General features: G+C 44.5%; 1 protein-coding gene across 4 annotated transcripts in view; it reads right to left on the bottom strand.

Moving 5' to 3' along the window:
• The window catches only part of RCOR3 (REST corepressor 3), a 34,455-nt gene extending 17,866 nt beyond the window's left edge, over window positions 1-16,589 (bottom strand). For 2 of the 4 annotated variants that reach the window (XM_084622711.1, XM_084622708.1), the window contains exons 1-7: window positions 16,337-16,589; window positions 15,717-15,773; window positions 8,696-8,773; window positions 6,835-6,887; window positions 4,773-4,934; window positions 4,247-4,371; window positions 3,162-3,240 (exon numbers count right to left, since the gene is read on the bottom strand). In XM_084622711.1, the coding sequence (XP_084478837.1) occupies window positions 3,162-3,240; window positions 4,247-4,371; window positions 4,773-4,934; window positions 6,835-6,887; window positions 8,696-8,773; window positions 15,717-15,773; window positions 16,337-16,478 (696 nt within the window). In that variant the 5' untranslated portion in view covers window positions 16,479-16,589. The other 2 variants (XM_084622710.1, XM_084622709.1) reach the window with 2 other exon arrangements.
• Window positions 16,590-20,577: the final 3,988 nt, after the last annotated feature.

Here is a 20,577-nt window from a genome sequence, read left to right on the forward strand (position 1 = left end):
GAAGGCACAGACTTCTGCCCCTTTCCCCCAAAGCCTGACCTCTTCTGCCCAGTAACCTACCCCTGTTCTAGTCCATTCTCTTGACCCATCCCTGGCTCCTTGTCCCAGTCCCATTCGACCCTGGGCTAAAGCGCGCTCAGTCACTCAGTGGGCATGGTGCAATCTGCTCAGCACTAGAAGCTAAGAGAGAGGGGCTCAGGCACGCTAAGGATACACTCTTTGGCTGTTAGTTCTAGCAAGTAAGTCTCTGAGCTTCTGTATAAGTACTCAGTTTAACTTTTCAGTTTTCAAAGGCTTATAACTTTGCCAAATGTGCATGGAATCTCACAGGGGCAACAAAAACCATCAGCTGCATAGGAGCATGTAGGTATTTTGGTGTTGCGGTGCTCAGCATTGCTAGTCTGATTTAAGAGCCTAAATCTCATTTGCAAAAGGGAGTTAGACACATAGGAGTCTAAATCTCATCACACTGAGCATAGCAACACCTAAATACCCTTAAAAATCTGGGCCTAAAGCTTTTTTTTTTTTTTTTTAAGTTTGCTCTGCCCACGTTAAAAAACCCCCACAATGTATTACTCCCTCGCCTCATTTTCTAAAACAGTTGAACCATTTTGGCTGAAAATTTTCCAAAAGCCTAAAGCAAAGACCCTGGGTTTTTTTTGCCTTCATCTGCACCATGGGCCACTTGCACATTTAAACTGGTGTAAATGGTGGATTCTCTGTAACTTGACGTCCCTCAAATCATGATTTAAAGACTTCAGTAACTTAGCCAGTGGTTATGCGTCTATTACAGGAGTGGGCAGGTGAGGTTCTGTGGCCTGCAATGTACAGGAGGTGACTAGATGATCATGATGGTCCCTTCTGGCCTGAAAGTCTATGAAAGCATCAGCCATGCCATCAGCCAACTATAATTATATGCAAAAAAGAAGTTAAAAGAACCCAGTGTTAAAGTTGCAGAGTCAGGCAGTCATTGAAGTGTAAAAATTAAGGTTTCTTCCTGGCAGTACCTCCTAACTTTTGAGTGCTTGACTCTGCAACATAATGACTATGCTTTTAACTTTGTGTTTAATATATACTTATACTTCTCTATGATCTTAGTTACAGATTATTAAATTAATTCCTGAATTGCTCCACAGGTTCTGGGGGGAAAAAGAAACAACTCAACCTTTCTCAAATCAACTTACCTACTTCATCATTTATAGGACTCTCACTGTTCACTTTCTGTTTTCTGCCATCCCATATTGCCATCTGCATACCGTATTTGTTCCTTCTCTTCCTCCGTTCCCCTATAACTCTAATATACATTTCCCCCTGAAGTTTCTATGGGCTTGTCTTCATTACCGGGGAGATCGACGCTTGATTTAGAGGGTCTAGTGAAGATCCACTAAATTAACGGCAGCGTGCTCTCCAGTTGACCCTGGTACTCCAGCTCTCCAAGAAGAGTAAGGTAAGTCGATGGGAGAGCATCTCCCGTCAACGCAGCGCAGCGAAGACACAGCGGTAAGCTGACGTAGGCTACGACAACTCTAGCTATGTTATTCACGTAGCTGGAGTAGCGTAATTTAGGTCGATTTACCCCGGTAGTGAAGACAAGCCCTATTTTGCCATGTTGTGTACCTTCCTCTCTCCACAACAGGATGTTTCATTCTGCCTTAGTGGGCTCATGGAAATTTTGTACTAGATATATGCTCTAGAATAGATCAAAGCCAGTTTTTTTTTAAAAAGGATCTATACATCGTTTGATGTCTCTACTTTTCATTTTTGAAGCATCAGCCATACCTTACCTGTAGACTACTAAAAATTATGATTTTTGTTTTAGAAAAATATAGGATTACACTACTTGGCTTAATTTTGCTTAGAAAGTCAAGATATGTAAGAACTAGAAACATCAGACCACAAAATAAATCTTGATTTAGGTCTAAAACTTATTAGTCTACCTGGCCAGTCCCTACAAACTTGTTAGTTATTTTTTAACTCTTTAATTTTATTCTGTACCATATTTAATGGTTCAAATACAGTAAATCATGAAAGCAAATTGGGCAATTCTTTAAAAGTAGCTTGTCCTCTTTTTGGGTTGCTGAATCCAAAAGAAAGGACCTTAGAGCTTTCCCCCATTAGGAAGGGAGGAACAAGAGGCAGAAAGACTCTCTCCACTGGATTTGTGCCATACCAATTCCAAGAAACGTTGAAGGACACACAAGACAGTGGCAAAACTGAGACTAAGATCAGTATCTTTGGACTCCCAGTCCAATACCCTATCCTCTTGACCATTCTATGTTCCAGCTTTCTTTTGTCAGAGATACAAAGTTTATTAGCAGTGCTATTCCTTTACAGTCTTTGAAAGGACCCTTGCTAATTTGTGTTTTTCTCCCCCACGCTCAAAATATCTTTTTTTTTTTTAAAACCAGCACATTTTCTAATATGTAGAAATGTTTTCTCTCTCCTGTGGTATGGAAGACCCAAAATGTGCTAAGGTAACTAAGGAAACTTACTACATACAAAGTTCTGTAAACATGAATAGTTTTTCCCATAGTTTTTCAGTTTTAATAACCTTTAGAGTCTTATTTGCAAGAACAGAAGGTAAAGGGACACCACACTTCTGACTTAAAGTTTTTAAAAGATTAAAGATACTTTTACAGATACCAAAGAATTTCCTTCCCTCTTAAAAGGGACAAAGTAAGGTCATATCCACCATAATTTCTACTAGAAAGAAGTATTCAGACAAATTAAAGATATCTATGGCCTCATTACTTTGAATGAAGAGGACATGCCATACTTTGAGAAACACCACTTTGTATTTTAATGCACAAAGAAAGTACTTGATATCCAATTACTCAGCATCAGTTAGAAACTGGAAAGAGTATTTGACAGAACAGCCAAACAAATGTCTCTTATTGATTAGTCTTGAGCTACTCTTTGAAATTTCTTCTCACTGGCTGATCAGCAATTTCCTTACTTCTCTCTATCCCCAAAGAGAGGGGTGTTACATACAAGAATGAAATTGTCTCAGCAAATTAAATAGTAAAGGTTAGCTTCATTCAAAAAGCATCAAAATCTTCTATATTTTAAGCATATGAGGATTTCACCATGTTGCAAGTTATACTCTTTACAGAAGGCATCATGGAAAAATTACTAACATTCATTTGTAATTAGAGTGTTACCTCCTTTTTGGTTTCTTTTTTTGGATCATAATCACTATCGTTTCCATCCATTGGATGTGCTTCTTCCACATCATCATCACTGAGGATAGACAACAGATGAGTAAACTTGGTTCTATTAGCCTGTTATTCCACTATTTTTGCCGACGCTATCTACAATTATACAGTTAACATACATTCTAAATAATGTTAGTCATACTGTTACAAGACACACAAACAGACCCGAGTTATGGTTATTTTGGAATTTCTTTTTAAGATGTAGTACACCCTGGAAGCATTTTTCTTTTGTTAAGCTTGTGTATGTTGCCATAATTAAAGCAACAGTTGGAAAAAATTATGTTTCTCTTGGGAAAAAAAGAAGCAGGAAGACTTGGATTCAAATTTATGATGTTCAGGCAATAGCACTTCTGGTGACATGAAAAGTAAAACACACTCCTCAGGAAGTTCAGTGTGTCTGTAATAACTGGAAAGTCTAACTAGACTGAAAGCAAATGGATTTGATTTTGTAGTCCTTAAGTGAAAGTCACTAATTATTTTGAATTTATTTAAAAGGCTTGCCTCCTTATTATACGTAGTTAGGACCTTTGCCTCTATAAAAAACTAAATAGACCTAAAAACAGTATTTACCATAAAAATGGAGAATAGTAATTGCATGTTAAAATTTTTAAATTGAAGGCTATTTAAAGGTTTAAAAACAAAGTACAGTAAACTGCAGAATGCCAATAAAACAATATTACTGGACATTTCAGCAATTTGTAGTTTAGTTACCTTTTCCTTCCCTCCTGATCCCACCCCCAACCAAGATTTCTAAGTCTTGTTTCATAGGATTTGTTTCACAGGACAACTTAGTAACCAGTCTGCTGTGCAGCTACGGCATTTGCCACAGAGCTGTTTACTTCCTAGAGCAGAAGTAAAATACAGTTTTTCTGTTGAAAGGGCATACGACTAAACTAGTAGTACTCTCACCATTAGAAACGGCCCCTCCAGGTTAGAGTTGAAGCATATTGTCAAAAAAATGCTGCCACATCTGTATCTAAACAAAGAACTTCACTCTCGGGCAATTGGCTTTTTAAAAGTATTCAACCCACCTGTCACCTTGATTATTTCTATTGGCTAGTTTTCGAGCCTGTCGATCCATCAAGCTTGTCCTAGAGCGAGTTTTTTTCCACGAATAGTAATATTTTACAAGGCTTGCAATAGTCTTGTCTGGAAGCTAGAAGAATTAGTTCAAATATTAAAAAAATGCAAACTATGTAAACTAGTAACTGAAGCATAATTATCTTACAATAACCCTTATATGAATGCTTTCTTAATTTTCCATGCATCTAGAGAAAGAAGAAAACACTTATGTTTTTCCACTTTAAAAAACTATTTCATGCTTTAACCAAAAAAATCTCATGCCACTCTTGTAAACAGAGAGTTTTACAGCTATAAAAGGCTGAATAATACAGAAGCAAAAACTGAATTTAAGTTTCTTAGACTAAGTTATTTAGAGTAGGAACCCTATCTTTGAATGTTTATATGGTACTTAGCATAATGGGGCTTTATTCTGATAGGAGTCTTCAGATTAAAAATATTTGTATTAAATAATAGTTATCAGAAATATTACCTTACCATTTGTTGGATCCTGTGAAAGCTCTTCCCATGGAAACTAAAAGCTTGTTCAAACAGGACTTTATCTTCAACTGTCCATTCATCAGGGAAAGGAGTGAAATTAGGGAGATCCGCAAGGGATTTCTCAATGTTATGTTTATGCCAGAACAACATGCCAAGTGCCTTTGAAAAGAAATAATCCATTTTTGATTTTAGCTGACTTGTAACAAAGCACACTTTAGAACATTACATTAAAAAAACCTATGTTAAATGTGACTACTATCAAAAGAAATTCACACTTAAGCTTCTCTTCTATTATGAATATGTAATACAGCTTATAAGGTTCTCGCCACAGTTACTTTGATCAGTGGGCACTTTTGCATTCCATCCATGCTGCAATACCTGGACCAGTCAGTCAATTCGAGGTCAGTGTGGCAGTATCACCTCTGAATTAGTTAGCATAAAATAGTGGTAGGCTCAAAATCTGACCTACTTTCTCCCTCTACAAACAAATATAGACTACGTAGTTCTTTACAAATCTTCCCGGGCCCAACTCCCAGCCCATTCAAACAAAAAGATTGCTGCTGTTCAGTGACCAGAAACCCACCCAGCCCTCTACCCTCACCTGCTGCATGTGCACATGCAGTAAAAATATTCATTAGGGAGACAAGGAATTTGCAATTTTAAAAGGCTGCTTGTGAGTAAATAAAATACAATTCTGAAACTCTGAATACATCCTGAATGTCCTTTTAACGATCCCCCAGCTCTCAAATAAAAAAAGCTGTCTGGCTTGTGTCAGGCATTTCCATTGTCCATGGCTGTGTATGATATACCATAAAACAGACAATTTTAAATAAATCTCTATACTGGGTGTAAATAGTGAGTAATCTCTCTGTATTTCTGATAAAGACTCTAGAACAACTGGAGACTTCCCCTCCATCCCCCCCCCCCCCCCAAAAAAAAAAAAAAAAGAAACCTTCATAGATTTTGCACCAAGTCTTGTTCATGACTTGGGGAATACTCAAACAGAACTGACTATATTAGTTTCATACAGAACATATATGATAAATAACAGCTCATCATCAAGTCTCAGTGCCTTGATTTAATGGATCTACCAGCTTTTCCCCGACAACATTTTTCCACTCTAAGCACAAACTACCAGCAGTTTGTGTATGCAGACCTACTAATGAGCACTGTATCTTTTTCCTAAAGAGCACTGGGAAAAACAATACAAGCTAATTTTTTTTCTGTACACATTGTAGACACCACAACATTGTCTGCCTCTCCTTCCAACAATACAGACTTAAACAGCCAAGTATTGCAATGAGTTCTCATTACTAAGATTTCATTATTATTTGCCCTACTCTTCTTCCCCAAAACAAGGTTATACAAGAGGATCTTTTACTGGTACAATAACTAAACTTTTGTTTTCGGTTACCCTTACTTTTACTATATTCATTCACTTGGTAATCTTTAAAATACAAGCTTGCTACAGATCTTAGTCATTAGCGTGAACTAGCAATGTTTACCTATACTGTTTTTTATGGGATAGTGGTTAAATAGTAAAACCAAAACACAGCTTTAACTACAACCTCCAAACACTGCAAGTTTTGAAACTTTGATAGTGTTTTTCTTGCTTTGAAACATGCCAGTTGAATTATTTTTGTATCACCCCACTAGTTGAAATGCCTTTGCAACAGCAACATGGAGAGCATTAAATCAATGTTAGCATTTAAAAATATTTAAAATTCTTACTTCCAAAATGCACAAGTCCATACCCAAAATTGCTTGCCTAAGAAATAGGTTTTTTTTTTTAAGTTACATAAACACACAATTACATGACATGCTCAGTGTACCAAAACATACCAAACCTTTCAAAACTGTGCATTATAAGCTGAGTATGTCATGAAAATAGAGCGCAATCTTTTGCGGAGAATCCAGACCACACGAGTATGCAGATCCATAAACCTGCAGTGTTTGCTGCCACGCCTGAAGAGATAGCACTAGTTAATGGAAGCCAGTTGAAAAAACTGAGTTGTGTTATACAGTAAACACCACCTTAAAAATCATTCATAGAACTTACCTGTTCCACATTGTATCCATGTTTTTCCTTTGCTATTGCAATATATTCATCCACTGTAAGAAAGCAATGCCAGAATTAATTTCTCTGAAAGTGTGGGTTCTGCTACAAAACCACAAAAAGTTAGTCACTTAAATGTAACAAAGCAGAGGTGTAGTTATGGATAACTGATATCAAAGTTTTGATTATGTGTTTCAATCCTTCTTCCCTACCTTTCGTACACTGCTTGTTTTCACAGGTCCTGATCTTGCAAAAGGTTATGCATGTGCTTAACTTTACACACTACAAGCAGTTCCATGGAAGTCAGTGAGGTTTCTTAAAGTGTGTAAAATTGAAGCAGTGCAGAATCTATTTTCCTATGTTTGTACAGTGCCTATATTGTAGGGACTACAGTAATAAACGTACATAATGGTATCCACTAAGATACTTATGTCAATTTTAACAGTATTTACTTATTTACCAGAGATTTGTTGATTGATTGATCTTTCATAGATCTCACCGCTGGGGACTTTCAAAGAGTGGAGAATTGGAAGATTTCAAAAGAGAATTGAGAACTTTTATTTTAACATAGTATATTAAAACATTCAGTTAATCTAAAAAAACTCCTCAACTGCATAATCTCACAGGTCCTTAGTTTTTAATCCCTTGATTTATCAGCATAACATTTAGCCACCCAATGGAGTCAATTGTCAATAGAAGTGTATATATGAAAGTCTGACCGTTATCTTACCAACAGTAAATTTGTGACTTAACTGCAATACTCTACTTATGCCTAACCAAAATGCTTGGACAAAGTATCTCTCACTGACCTTAAATACAGTACTCCTCACTTAACATCATCCCGGTTAACGTTGATACGTTGCTGATCAATTAGAGAACATGCTTGTTTAAAGTTGTGCAATGCTGCCTTATAACGCTGTTTGGCAGCTGCCTGCTTTGTCCACAGCATGCAGAAAAAGCAGCCCATTGGACCTAGCTGGTGGGGGCTTGGAATCAGGATGGACCGGCTGCCCTCCTAAGTTCCCTGTGCGGCAGCCGCCCAGCAGGCTAACAATTGCAGGGCAGTTCAGCTGTCCCTCCCCCCACTGCTGTGTACTGCTCCTGCGAGTCTCCTGGTTGCTGGGGGGGGGGAGGGGGGAGAGAAAAGGGGTGCTAATGTCAGGGTGTACCCTCCCCCCACTCCTGTACCCCATCTCTACAGAGCGGGGGGACATGACAGGGCTCAGGACAGAGGGAGCTTGCTGGCAGCAGCTGCTGTCTCAACTTGCTGATCTACTTAAAAAGGCAGTGTACTTAGAGTGGGGTCAGCGTACTTAAAGGGGCAATGCGCATTACGGGCGCTCTCTCTCTCACTCACTCACACACAGTAGGTCTCGGTCTCTTCCCTCCAACCCCCCCCCCACACACACACACAGTGTGTGCGTGTGTCTGTCTCTCTCTGCCATGCTGTGTCTCCTTCCTCCATTCGTGCTGCCTTGTAAAGCGCGAGGCTACGTTAACAACGTGTTAACACTTGAGGGCTCAGCCGAATGCTAGTTCATTATTTCGCAGTCAGGCATTCCCTGGGAAATATCTCACCTTTTGACTCCACCACCTCCCTTTTGTCTGGTGAAAAAAATTTCCCTGGAACCTAACCCACCCCATTTACATCAATTCTTATGGGGAAATTGGATTTGCTTAACATTGTTTTGCTTACAGTAGCATTTTTCAGCTTTGTTGTTTCATACACAACATAACTTATGCAACTTTCCCACACTGCAAGAGAAATTATGTGCTAAAAATTAGAAGTAGACAGTTCAACATCAAATGCAGTGAATCAGTTCTAGTTAATAGAGTATAATTTTCTTGGGAGAAGAGGACTTACACTTGGCATCTGGAATACTATGGTATGGAGACCACACAAGCATCCCTCCATTGTCTTTATCAGTATATTTTGTAGCACCTGTAAGAAAAGTTGTCTTAGTGTTTATTAAAATGACCAAAAGAACAGTGTATTCACAGTTATTTCCCTCCACGCGTATAAGAAGACTAGCACAACTGAAGTGACCTAACTGCCATTCACAACTGGATATTAGATATGACTCCAATTACCAGAATTTGACAATTAAAGCTGCTTGCCCAGGTTGGATTGGATGCAGAGTTTAAGGATCATCTCGCTGGGGTAGTTCATAGTTGAGCTGGAGGCAGTAAGTGTATTAGTTTCCTTGAAATGGACAACATTACCACAGTCTGATTTGTCATATGTTCTTGGTTGGGTTTCTTTAAAAGAGACTAAATTACTTGTTGAACATAGCTGCTGGATGATGCTTGACCCTTAGAGCAAGAGAACAGCAATACTGACCGCTATATTCTTACACAGAGTTAATAAAACCATACATGATATCAGCCTTTTTACCACCTTTCTTGCCAAGTCTCTAGCCAGCAGTTAGAGTAGACACTCCCTGGATTTATACAGAACCACGGTTTTCCTCGAGAAGCTGTCCTCCCCAGGGAATCCAGACCCACCTCTCCTTACTAGCTACTGAGTTATTTATTTAAAGTTACCTATTGGCTCCCCCCACACCCCAAAGATTCCTTCCTTTGTTTTTGCATTATCTCTAGCTAGTAGGCAAATGATCATTTTGGAGGCGAGGTGAGCGTAATGTTTTCTGGATGTGTACTATATTTAGTCAGTTTTCTTCCTTTAGATTTGTAGTGTTTTGTATTTGGTACTGTCTTTGCAGACTAATGCCAGTTAGTTATATCGAAATACAATAAGCAAAAGTTTCATTTTAAAGAATGAAGTTAGCACCACAATTAGTTATGCAAATATATTAAATGCATCTCCTTCACCTGCAGCACAAGTCAAATATCTGTCAATCTGAGCCAGCAATAGTACCTGATCTCTTGAACGCAGGATAATTAAAGACAATGAAATAAGAGGACTACCAGAATACATGCTTGTGGAATGTTCAAGTTTAACATGGACATCAAAATCAATCAATTCATGTCCTGGATACCAGCAGCTATTACATATTCAATTTTAGAAGAAGATTCAAAGCTTGAAGTTATCACAGAACTATAAAATGTAGGGCTGAAAGGGTCCTTGAAAGGTCATCAAATTCAGCCCCTCCACACTGAGGAAGGACTAAGTAAGCTTAGACCATCCCTGACAGGTGTTTGTCCAAAAACCTCCCAAAACCTGTTCTTAAAGACCTCCAATGACGGGGATTCCACAACCTCCCTTATAGTAGTGTTACTTGCACTTTGACATAATCTTTCATACAAGGGCCTCAAAGCACTATGCAAAGAGTGAAAAGATACAAACTAATATTAAAACCAAAAAGTAGTAAATAAAGAGAAGATGGTTTTATAAGTCTGAGAAACAGGACTGTTTTTTTTTTAAAAAATATAAACAGTGAGCTCTGTGTTATTTTGAAGAGCGCTCAGCAGTGGATTAACTTTTCCAAGGGAGAAGTAAATTGAGTCCAAAGCTGAGCACTTATCTTGTACTCAGTGATTTTTTTTTTAACCTCACTCTGAAGAAGATAGTTGTAAAGTTTGAGACATGGAAGTTTTTAAAGTATTGTTATTTTAAAAAGCCAAGTTGTTTTAAAAGAAGTATCTGAAATTTAAGGTGCTTCATCTTTTTGAACTTAAACCACACTTTTAACCATTTAGGGGAAAAAAAAATAAAGATATCAGAGTCTACCTGGGTTACTTATAAAACAATGCAATATATGGCCAAATATTTTTGCTTGCCGAGCATACATACATGAAAGTCAGCATTTATAGAGTTTATTCTGAACCAAGAAATAAGTCTTGAAAAAGACACCATTGAATACTGAAAAAGCATGCTAAATTTTAAAAACACTCAGTATTTTTATTATTATAAAAGTAATATCTATTATTTACAGCCAGAAGCTTTGTACTTGGAATGACCATGGAATGAACAATTCCATTATGCCCCACTCCCAAGAGTTGAGCCTAAACCAAACCAGCTTAACTTGCACGTTGCTATTCCCTCCCCATGTCCTAATAGGGTGTCACACTGTTCCCTCCTACAGGAAAGCCCACAGATGGAAGGATGAAACTAACAAGGACTCCTTCCTCTTTACCTTCTCCCACATATTCTACTGCAGGAAGGAGCAACCTAGACGCGACAGGCCACTGCAGGAGTAGGATGGCAGATACACTGGTTGGATCAAGGCTTTGTGAGGGGAAACTTGAATGATTAGACCATTCCATCATGCCTCATCCTCCAAGTTTCTCCTAAACTGCTGTGTCCTGTAAGGGACTGGTGAGGGGGGGAGAAGAGGAGAGAAGTGGGGTTTTAAGGGTTGTATAGGTGGAAGGTTGGAATATTCTACTGAACAAGCCCTCAGACCCGTCACATCCTTTTAAAAATGGGTGATGTTTTTCCATTGCAGAATGGATTTCACACGAAAGGTAACCTTTTCTAGGTAATTTTCGTAGGGAGATGTGAATCCCATTCTCCCCACATATACGACTTCTCACTCCCTGAATTCAACCAAGCAGAATTCTCCACAGGACCCAGGGAGAGGATGCGGGGAAAGACCATGCTGAAGAGGCATCTGACCCAACTGCCTTCAGCACAGGAGGGAGAAGTCCATTTGGAGAGGACCCTTTACATGCAATGTAGGGGGAATGATGCGTTCCATGTGAATTGGAGTGAAAGTAAGCTAGCTGAGGAAAAAGGACTCCAGCTCAAAAGACCACATGGTCTTTGACATGCAGTTCCATTCTGCTTATTGATAAGCGGTAGAGGCAAATAGATGGAAATACTAGGGAAATTAGATACTAATAAACATGAAAAGAAACGAGCTATCAGTCTGGGAGGATTAGGCAGAGAACTATGCAGGCTGAAAAATACTAGAATTCTCAGCATAAAAGGTCGACCAGTAAAACCTCAATGTAAGCTTCTTTTGGTAAAGCACATATGTTGCACTGTGCATTGTACATCACAGGTACACCAGTGCTGGTCAACAGTTGATACTTCAAAAATGAGATTCCATCCAACTGAAGATGGCCTTTAATTCATCAGTTCTCCTATTCGTTACTGTGCTAAAGTTATTCCACTACAGATTTGGAATGACACCTGTTAATTTTGAATTAATGTTAATAGCAATTACTTACGCACACAGGTGGACACACAGAGAAAAAGTGATGGGTACAAAACTCAAGACTTTGGGTTTGAAGTGAATACTACTCTTAAAAGGATGTGTCAACTTCAAAAATACACCAAAGACAACTAACTGAAAGAGCAGAGAAATGTGTTTCAATTTTACTTTGTACCTTCAACAGCGCTTCATATGTAGTCAATTTCTCAGCTTAGTCAGTTTATTTGGTTTGGGTGGGTCTTTCACACAGACAGGGAGAATGAACATTTTAAAAAATAAATAAATAAGCATCTCTGGAAAAACTGGCACAGGAACTTGGGGTGGGGGAGGTATAGTATGTGAGGCTAAGTACATTTTAAAAAAGCTGAGTAGAACCTGTTCTGAAGAGCTTGTACTGAATATAATGGAGAACATAAGAAGAGCAGTTCTGATACAGGAGACTCTCTGAAACGAGGGTGATTAGGGCCATGAATACTTCGATAAAACCCATAAAAGGGCCCTAAAAGAGGCAATATCTTAAAGTCCACAGGGGGCTCTTCTGGGCACACCTGTGAAAGCTCCAAAAATAAATGGATCGAGCTCAGGTTGTAAGCCTTGCTGTACTCCAAATAAATCAAAGTCTATCAGATTTAGCAGAAAAGCCAGACAGAGGACCATCCTTCTCCCTCCCTCCCTCTTCTAAATACAACCAAAACCTTCCTCTGCTATCCATCTCCTCGCCTTTCTCCCTTGAAGTACATTCAATTGACTCATGAACCACACAATGACCCATTTTCCAACACAGCAATTTCTTTATCCTCTCTTCCAAGGGCCCAGCTTTAGAAAAGAAAGCAGCTTCATGTTATTGACACTTCTATGGTGTCAGTGGGATATCTGTAAAAATAGGGGCTTGTTTGATATGGGATTGAGGGCATGTAGGACTAGGACAAAGAGACTTCAGTTTTAGCAGAGGTAGGAAACAGAAAGAGTAGTTCCAGTGACAAAGCAGGAGATGACAAATTCTGGTTCAGTTGGGCAGTAGAAAATCAAAAAGGTTTATTTTGTTAATTGGCTAATTTCAGAATTTAGGCCAGTTATTTTATCAGAACTGTTTCTTCCATCCAATAAATTTCTCTTCTTCCTATTAAAGAGGTATTCTTGTGTAACTTAGGTGTTAAAGTGACAACTACATTATGTCTCCCCAGCTGTTCTATTTAACGATAATATACATGTAGTTTCCTTTGGTCACATAATAGATTTCAACATTAAGGATGTGAACATAAAAAAAAAAAAAAGTTGTCTGACACATTAACTTCCCCTCATGCTGCTCTACTCTCAACGAGAATCCCCTTTTCATGTTCTACAGTGGCATGACAGCAACAGTACTAACTCTGAATTTTATGACAACTACTTAAGATCTAATAGAGTCCACCCAATTATAATACTTAACATCTAGTTTACCATTATCTGAGTGTCACGACTTTAACAATTAACATATCTTGTCATTTAATACAGCTATTTGCTCAACAGAAATAATTTGCAACGATGTAATATTCTTAAAAATTTGATCAAATGAAGCTGAGGATTCACTGCTCACACATGTACACACAAAATGAATGCAACTATCAGAGGGCAAAACTGGGCGTTAGACTTTATAGGCAGTTTTAATCAGCCACTGATTTTTCTCACTGTTTTAACAGAATGAAATTTAAATATCAATTTGATAACTACCTACTTAAAAATCTAATGGAGTGCACCTAATTAGAACATTTAACACCTCAGTATACTCTACATAAGAGATATTTTAATGCCAAGAGCAAAGACATCAGGAGAGACATTCAGCTTTAAAGCTGCAGTGTTACATTTAAAAATAGATATGCTTTTAACTTTAGCAGGCATACAAAATGTATGCCATCTTATTTGCTGTGAACAAAAATGTTGATTTTTCTCTTTTTTAAAAACAGTGATCACTCCACAGAATGCACAGCTTTGTTACAGCATGATGTCTGGCTTTCAAACTGATGATGCCTCATAAACCTGATCAGAAAGGAGAACAATTGTTCAGACAGATTTACATGGCAACATCTCTTTGGTTAAACACAGCACCTTACTAACGTGGTAGACATTTATTCTTACAATTCATGGGAGCAGTCATTCCAAGTTTAACTTTAATTTTGCAGTACTAGTATCAAGAAGGCAATGCAGGAGACATTTTAGAAAGTTTTCCAATACTAGTTCAGAAAAAATGAGAATTACAGTTCTTCTAGTTACAAAAATTTCCGTAAGTAGATATAAATTTTTAAGTTCCTTCCTCTAGAACTTCTGCATAAGAGGCAGGAGTATGCACAAACCTAAAGGCAATGCTATATTTTTGGATTCAAAATATGTAACATTTAGTTTTTTCACTAGTTACACAACAGAAACTGTTTTCAGAGATCACTTCTAAGATGACTCCCATCCACTTATAAGCTCTTGAATACATACAAATTAATTTTATGCTGATAGTTTCAATTCTACTGCATGTATACATTATATATATGGTGTTTAAGAGAAAAATTTTAATTGCAGGATTTAATGATTTTGCTGTCCTATAAAAGCTGGAGGATGTTCTCTCTTCACTGCCCAGTTATTTAAAGTATTAAAACAATTGCTAAATATTTTGCTTCTCTAGGTGGCCTCTAGGCAGAACAAGCCTAGACTGCATGTCAGGAGTGATCATTTTTATCTGTTAAAACAAACATGTTTAGACTTACTAATGTAAACATAATAAGCTTTAACCATAACACTATTTATTAACAAACACAGAAACCTGAAGTATGAAATAAGGTACTAGTTTCCAGAGGAAACCTCCTTACATCCCCAAAATTCCTAAGGGATGTACCCACTCCTAAGACAAAATCATTTTCAAAAGTGCTTCCAGACCCAAGAAGCAGGCTAAGGGCAACTAGTCCCCATCGACAGAAGCTCCAACTTGGGAGGTACCATGGGAGGAGCTCTGGCCCAATCCTCTTCCCGGCACGAATCATCTGACACCAATGGAGCCTGTTTGGAGAACAGGAAAGTAGACAGGCTTCACTGTGACCACCACAGCAGGACTAACAGATGCGCTTAACACATTATTACTCTATTATAAATGTACACAAAATAAGTGTCTCATGTTTAGCTTATTAAGACCGAATGTCAGAGTGTATGTGGCTAGCCAATATCCCTTTCTTCCCCCACCCACTGTGTGGGCAAGAGAAGCTAGTCTGCAACAGTACAGATATTGAGACTACCCCACCTTACAAAACAAGGTGCTTGAAAACCCAGCCAAATGGGTCTACATTTTAGAGGTGCTAGAACAAGGTATCCACTGTTTCTGCAACTCCTCCCACCCCACCCCAATAGAGGTCATATTAAGAGCATTATAAAGCAAACATTTTTTCATTCCCTCTTGTAACCTGCACCTCTTATCTACAATTGGGGGGGGGGGGGGAGAGACACCGAGGCTTTGTCTGTAGCCCTGCCATCCAATCTTGGTAAATTAAACACAGCTTTCCCCCTCAATGCTTTTCTCCCCCTCAGCTCACACGGAGCAGATGCTGCCCCTGCAATGCTCTCGTGACTGACAGCAAACACAAAACCTAAAAACAAAAATCCACGTTAACCTTTGCAATGCAATGCTCCCACACAGTATCCAAGTGAAAACAGAAACACAAACCCCTCTCCATTATAAATCATTATATTAACCCCCATTTTCAAAACAGCAGCGACAAGATGTCAGGTTATAGTACAAAAGCTATTTACCAGGATCAAAGTCAGGGATTCGAGCTTGATATTCTGCTCCGACCCGCATTCCTACATCTGCAATGCAAGAGAAAACAAACGCATTACTGGGATTTTATCTTTAAAGGGCGGGAGGATGAGAAGGGGGGGTGCTATTTAAATGAAAACTAGGAAATTCAACGATCTAGGCGGTCTGCACTCAATCCGAGGCTACCAACAATCTTGCAAATTCAAGGGCTGCTCCCTGCGACCCTTGCGCTTCAAAAAGCCTCCAACCCCATCTCCTACACCAGCGATGCAAAAGCAGAGGCCCCTCCCCATGGATTAAGGTCTATTACTTAGTGAAGGTGGGAGCTATTTACGGGGATTCCGGCGGTCCGTCGCAGCCACTCCGCGCAGCGCAGCGCACCTCCACCCCAGCCCCCCATGTGCAGTGCGGTGCGGCGCACGCACACGCGAGCCATGGCCAGGCACCGCGCGCGGCCGCCCGACCTGCACGCGCGCAAAGGTCCGAGATGCGCAGTCTCCCGCGTTGGCCGGCGCAGGCGGCAACGCTCGTGCCCTGAGCCGCGCTGCGCCCCGCCCCCTCCCCCGGATCAGCCTCGCCCAGCTAGGCCCGGCCGCGAGTCCGCGGCTCGTACCGTGCTCGTCGCCGCTGTCGCCGCCGCCGCTCTCCGGCTCCGAGTAGTGCCCGTTGGAGGGGCTACTGCTCTTGGTGCCGTTGGGGGCTGCCCGGCTCTTGCCCCCCAGGAACTCGGCTCCCTTCTCCATCATGCCCGGCATGGCGGGGCGGGGAGCGGCGGCGGCGCTGCCTGGCGAGGGGGAAAGTTAAGACGGAGCCGCCATGTTGACCCCTCCCCGCCCCAGGCCGCCGCTGCTCCAGCCGGCGCCTCCGCCCCCTCACACTCTCTTCCCCCCCCCCCCCCCCGCGCCTCGCCCGGCCCCTACGCAGCCCACGGCCCGAGGATCCCTCCGCCTCGGCCCGGCCGGATCTATCCCCGAGGAGGAGGGGTGGGGGAACCGCGGAAGGATTACGGTCAGCGGCTGGGGGTTCACGATTATGGCCATTAGCTGCTTCCGACCTATCTCCCTCCGGTTGGGAGGTGGGAACTACTTAGCCTCTGGCCGCGCGAGGATGGGGAGGAGGAGGAAGGAGCGAGCGCGCGCGCGCGCCACGCCAAAGCAGCCTCTGAGGCGGCAGGGGCGCGTCGGCGCTAATCCCCGCCACGCCGCGGGGAGCTCTGCTAGGGCGGGAGAGCGTGGGGGAGGGGAGCTACAGGCTCCGAGCTGTGTCCTGGGGTCGGGGGGAGAGCTGCGGGCTGTGTCCTGTGGCGGGGCGGTGGGAAAGGTGCAGGCTGAGAGCTGTGTGGGGGAGCTACAGGCTGTGAGCCTGTCCCCAGGGAAGAGGAGGGGGTGGGAGAGCTGTGCGCGGGGGGGGAGAGCTGTGCGCGGGGGGGGGCGGGAAGCTGCAGGCTGAGAGCTGTGCGCGGGGGGGGGCGGGAAGCTGCAGGCTGAGAGCTGTGCGCGGGGGGGGGCGGGAAGCTGCAGGCTGAGAGCTGTGCGCGGGGGGGGGAGAGCTGCAGGCTGAGAGCTGTGCGCGGGGGGGGGAGAGCTGCAGGCTGAGAGCTGTGCGCGGGGGGGGGAAGCTGCGGGCTGAGAGCTGTGCGCGGGGGGGGGAAGCTGCGGGCTGAGAGCTTTGCGCGGGGGGAGGGAAGCTGCGGGCTGAGAGCTGCGCGTGCGGGGGGGAAAGCTGCGGGCTGAGAGCTGTGCGCGGGGGGGGGAAGCTGAGAGCTGTGTGCGGGGGGGGGCGGGAAAGCTGCGGGCTGAGAGCTGTGCGCGGGGGGGGGCGGGAAGCTGCGGGCTGAGAGCTGTGCGTGGGGGGGGCGGGAAGCTGCAGGCTGAGAGCTGTGCGTGGGGGGGGGCGGGAAGCTGCAGGCTGAGAGCTGTGCGTGGGGGGGGGCGGGAAGCTGCAGGCTGAGAGCTGTGCGCGGGGGGGGGCGGGAAGCTGCAGGCTGAGAGCTGTGCGCGGGGGGGGCGGGAAGCTGCAGGCTGAGAGCTGTGCGCGGGGGGGGGCGGGAAGCTGCAGGCTGAGAGCTGTGCGCGGGGGGGGGCGGGAAGCTGCAGGCTGAGAGCTGTGCGCGGGGGGGGGAAGCTGCAGGCTGAGAGCTGTGCGCGGGGGGGGGAAGCTGCAGGCTGAGAGCTGTGCGCGGGGGGGAGGAGCTGCAGGCTGAGAGCTGTGCGCGGGGGGGAGGAGCTGCAGGCTGAGAGCTGTGCGCGGGGGGGAGGAGCTGCAGGCTGAGAGCTGTGCGCGGGGGGGAGGAGCTGCAGGCTGAGAGCTGTGCGCGGGGGGGAGGAGCTGCAGGCTGAGAGCTGTGCGCGGGGGGGGAAGCTGCAGGCTGAGAGCTGTGCGCGGGGGGGGGAAGCTGCAGGCTGAGAGCTGTGCGCGGGGGGGGGGGAAGCTGCAGGCTGAGAGCTGTGCGCGGGGGGGGGGGAAGCTGCAGGCTGAGAGCTGTGCGCGGGGGGGGGAAGCTGCAGGCTGAGAGCTGTGCGCGGGGGGGGGGAAGCTGCAGGCTGAGAGCTGTGCGCGGGGGGGGGAAGCTGCAGGCTGAGAGCTGTGCGCGGGGGGGGGGAAGCTGCAGGCTGAGAGCTGTGCGCGGGGGGGGGGAAGCTGCAGGCTGAGAGCTGTGCGCGGGGGGGGGGGAAGCTGCAGGCTGAGAGCTGTGCGCGGGGGGGGGGAAGCTGCAGGCTGAGAGCTGTGCGCGGGGGGGGGGGGGAAGCTGCAGGCTGAGAGCTGTGCGCGGGGGGGGGGGAAGCTGCAGGCTGAGAGCTGTGCGCGGGGGGGGGGAAGCTGCAGGCTGAGAGCTGTGCGCGGGGGGGGGGGAAGCTGCAGGCTGAGAGCTGTGCGCGGGGGGGGGGGGAAGCTGCAGGCTGAGAGCTGTGCGCGGGGGGGGGAAGCTGCAGGCTGAGAGCTGTGCGCGGGCGGGGGGGGGAAGCTGCAGGCTGAGAGCTGTGATGTGGCAGGGGAGTGCTACAGGTGCCAACTTTCTCATTTTCCCGGCCGTGATAGACTCCTGCTCTACCCTCACTCCACCTCTTCATTCCTGCCCCATTCCGCCCCCTCCCCTGAGAGGGCTCCACACACACCCCAGCGCCTCCTGCTTGCCATTGAACAGCTGATCCATGGTTGGCGGGTGGCGCTGGGAGGGAAGGGGAGCAGCTGATTGGCGGGGTCCACTGGTGGGTGCTGAGCACTCACTATTTTTTTTCCCCCATGGGTGCTCCAGCGCCTATGGGGAGTGCTGTATACTGTGTGCATGGGGAGGGTTGTGCTGGGGGTGGGAGAGGTTGAAAGGAGGAGAGTGGGTGAAGGAGGCCTCTGTACAAAGTAGGGTAGTGGGCCTGAGTTCCACACAGCAGTGGGGATATGAGCAATGCCACAGAGTAGATGAGAGCTGAGCAGGGTGGTGAGTTTAGCAAGGCCAAGGTGTGGAAGCTGCATAGAACAGGAAGCTAATCAGGGCCTGAAGGGGCGCATCCAAGGTACGGTGCCCCTTGAGCTGGAAGTATAATTTTGAGCTCCAGGAGACATCCCCATGCTAGCTCTAATCCAGCCAGCATGCTAAAAATAGAAGTGTGTTAGCAGTGGTGGGAGGGGTTAGCTGGCCTGAGTACAATCCTATCCAAGGCACTATGTGTGAACTCAGGCAGCTAGCCTGTCCAGCCCTGTGCTACCACAGCTACACTTTTGTCTTTAGCCCACTCGTTCATCAGAGCTAGCACAGGTATGTTTCTTCGAGCTGGAAATTTACTCCTCTAGCTCAAAGTACAGGCTACCCTGGGAGCTCTGCAGAGTGGAGGCAGCTGAGTAGGGCTGAGGTAGAAGGCAAGATGTCTTCATAGGGTTGCAGAGAATGAGTTCTGCACAGCATGGGGCCAGGAGAGAACTCTAATAGATGGTGGGCACACAAAGAATGACACAGAAGGACTAGGATGAAGGAAGGGGAGGAGCAGTGAGGTGAGTAGTTGCACAAGTAAACATAGTCTAGATGCCACTTAAGAGTTGCATTAGACGAAACAGATCTTTGCATCTAGGGCAGTGGGTCTCAAACTGTGGGTCGGGACCCCATTTTAATGGGATCACCAGGGCTGGCTTAGACTTGCTGGAGCCCAAAGCCTGAACCCCACCACCTGGGGCCAAAGCCCAAGCCCCTCTGCCTGGGGTCGAAGCTGAAGCCAGAGGGCTTCCGCCCTGTGTGGTGGGGCTCAGGTTACAGGCCCCCTGCTTGGGGCTGAAGCCTCTGGGCTTCAGCTTTGACCCCCCCCCCCCCAGCTCAAGGTGGTATAGCTCAGGCTTTGGCCTCTCCCACACTCGGGATGGTGGGGCTTGGGTGGGCTCAGACTTTGGTTCCTCCTCCTGGAGTCGTGAAGGAATTTTTGTTGTCAGAAGGGGGTTGCAGTGCAATGAAGTTTGAGAATCCCTGTGTATGGAGTTAAGCAGAGACTGATGGTAGAAGACTTGCACAAAGGTGAGAGGTGAGCTAGGGAGCCAAGAGTTAAGAATAGATCACAGCTAGAGAAGGGGAGTATTCTGCAATGGGGATGAGTGAGTTCAGGAGGGAATGCTAAATTGGGGTTTGGGCATGGGGGGAAAGCACCTCACTGGAGGGCAGCAGAGACTGAGATGAGGTGACTGAGTGACATGAAAAGTCTACAGAGTTGGGGTGCAGATCACCACATACTAAGAACTGTGCAGACCAGTGGGCCTGCTCCTACCAAAATTAAAACTCATTGACTTATATGAAAGCAGGATTGCACCATGTGCTGCACTACAGAGCAGAGGATAGGGGTATGGAGATTTTAAGGGTATGTCTACACTGGTAGA

The sequence above is a fragment of the Lepidochelys olivacea genome (assembly GCF_965140295.1).
Source record: "Lepidochelys olivacea isolate rLepOli2 genome assembly, chromosome: 3".
Classification (NCBI taxonomy): Eukaryota; Metazoa; Chordata; order Testudines; family Cheloniidae; genus Lepidochelys; species Lepidochelys olivacea.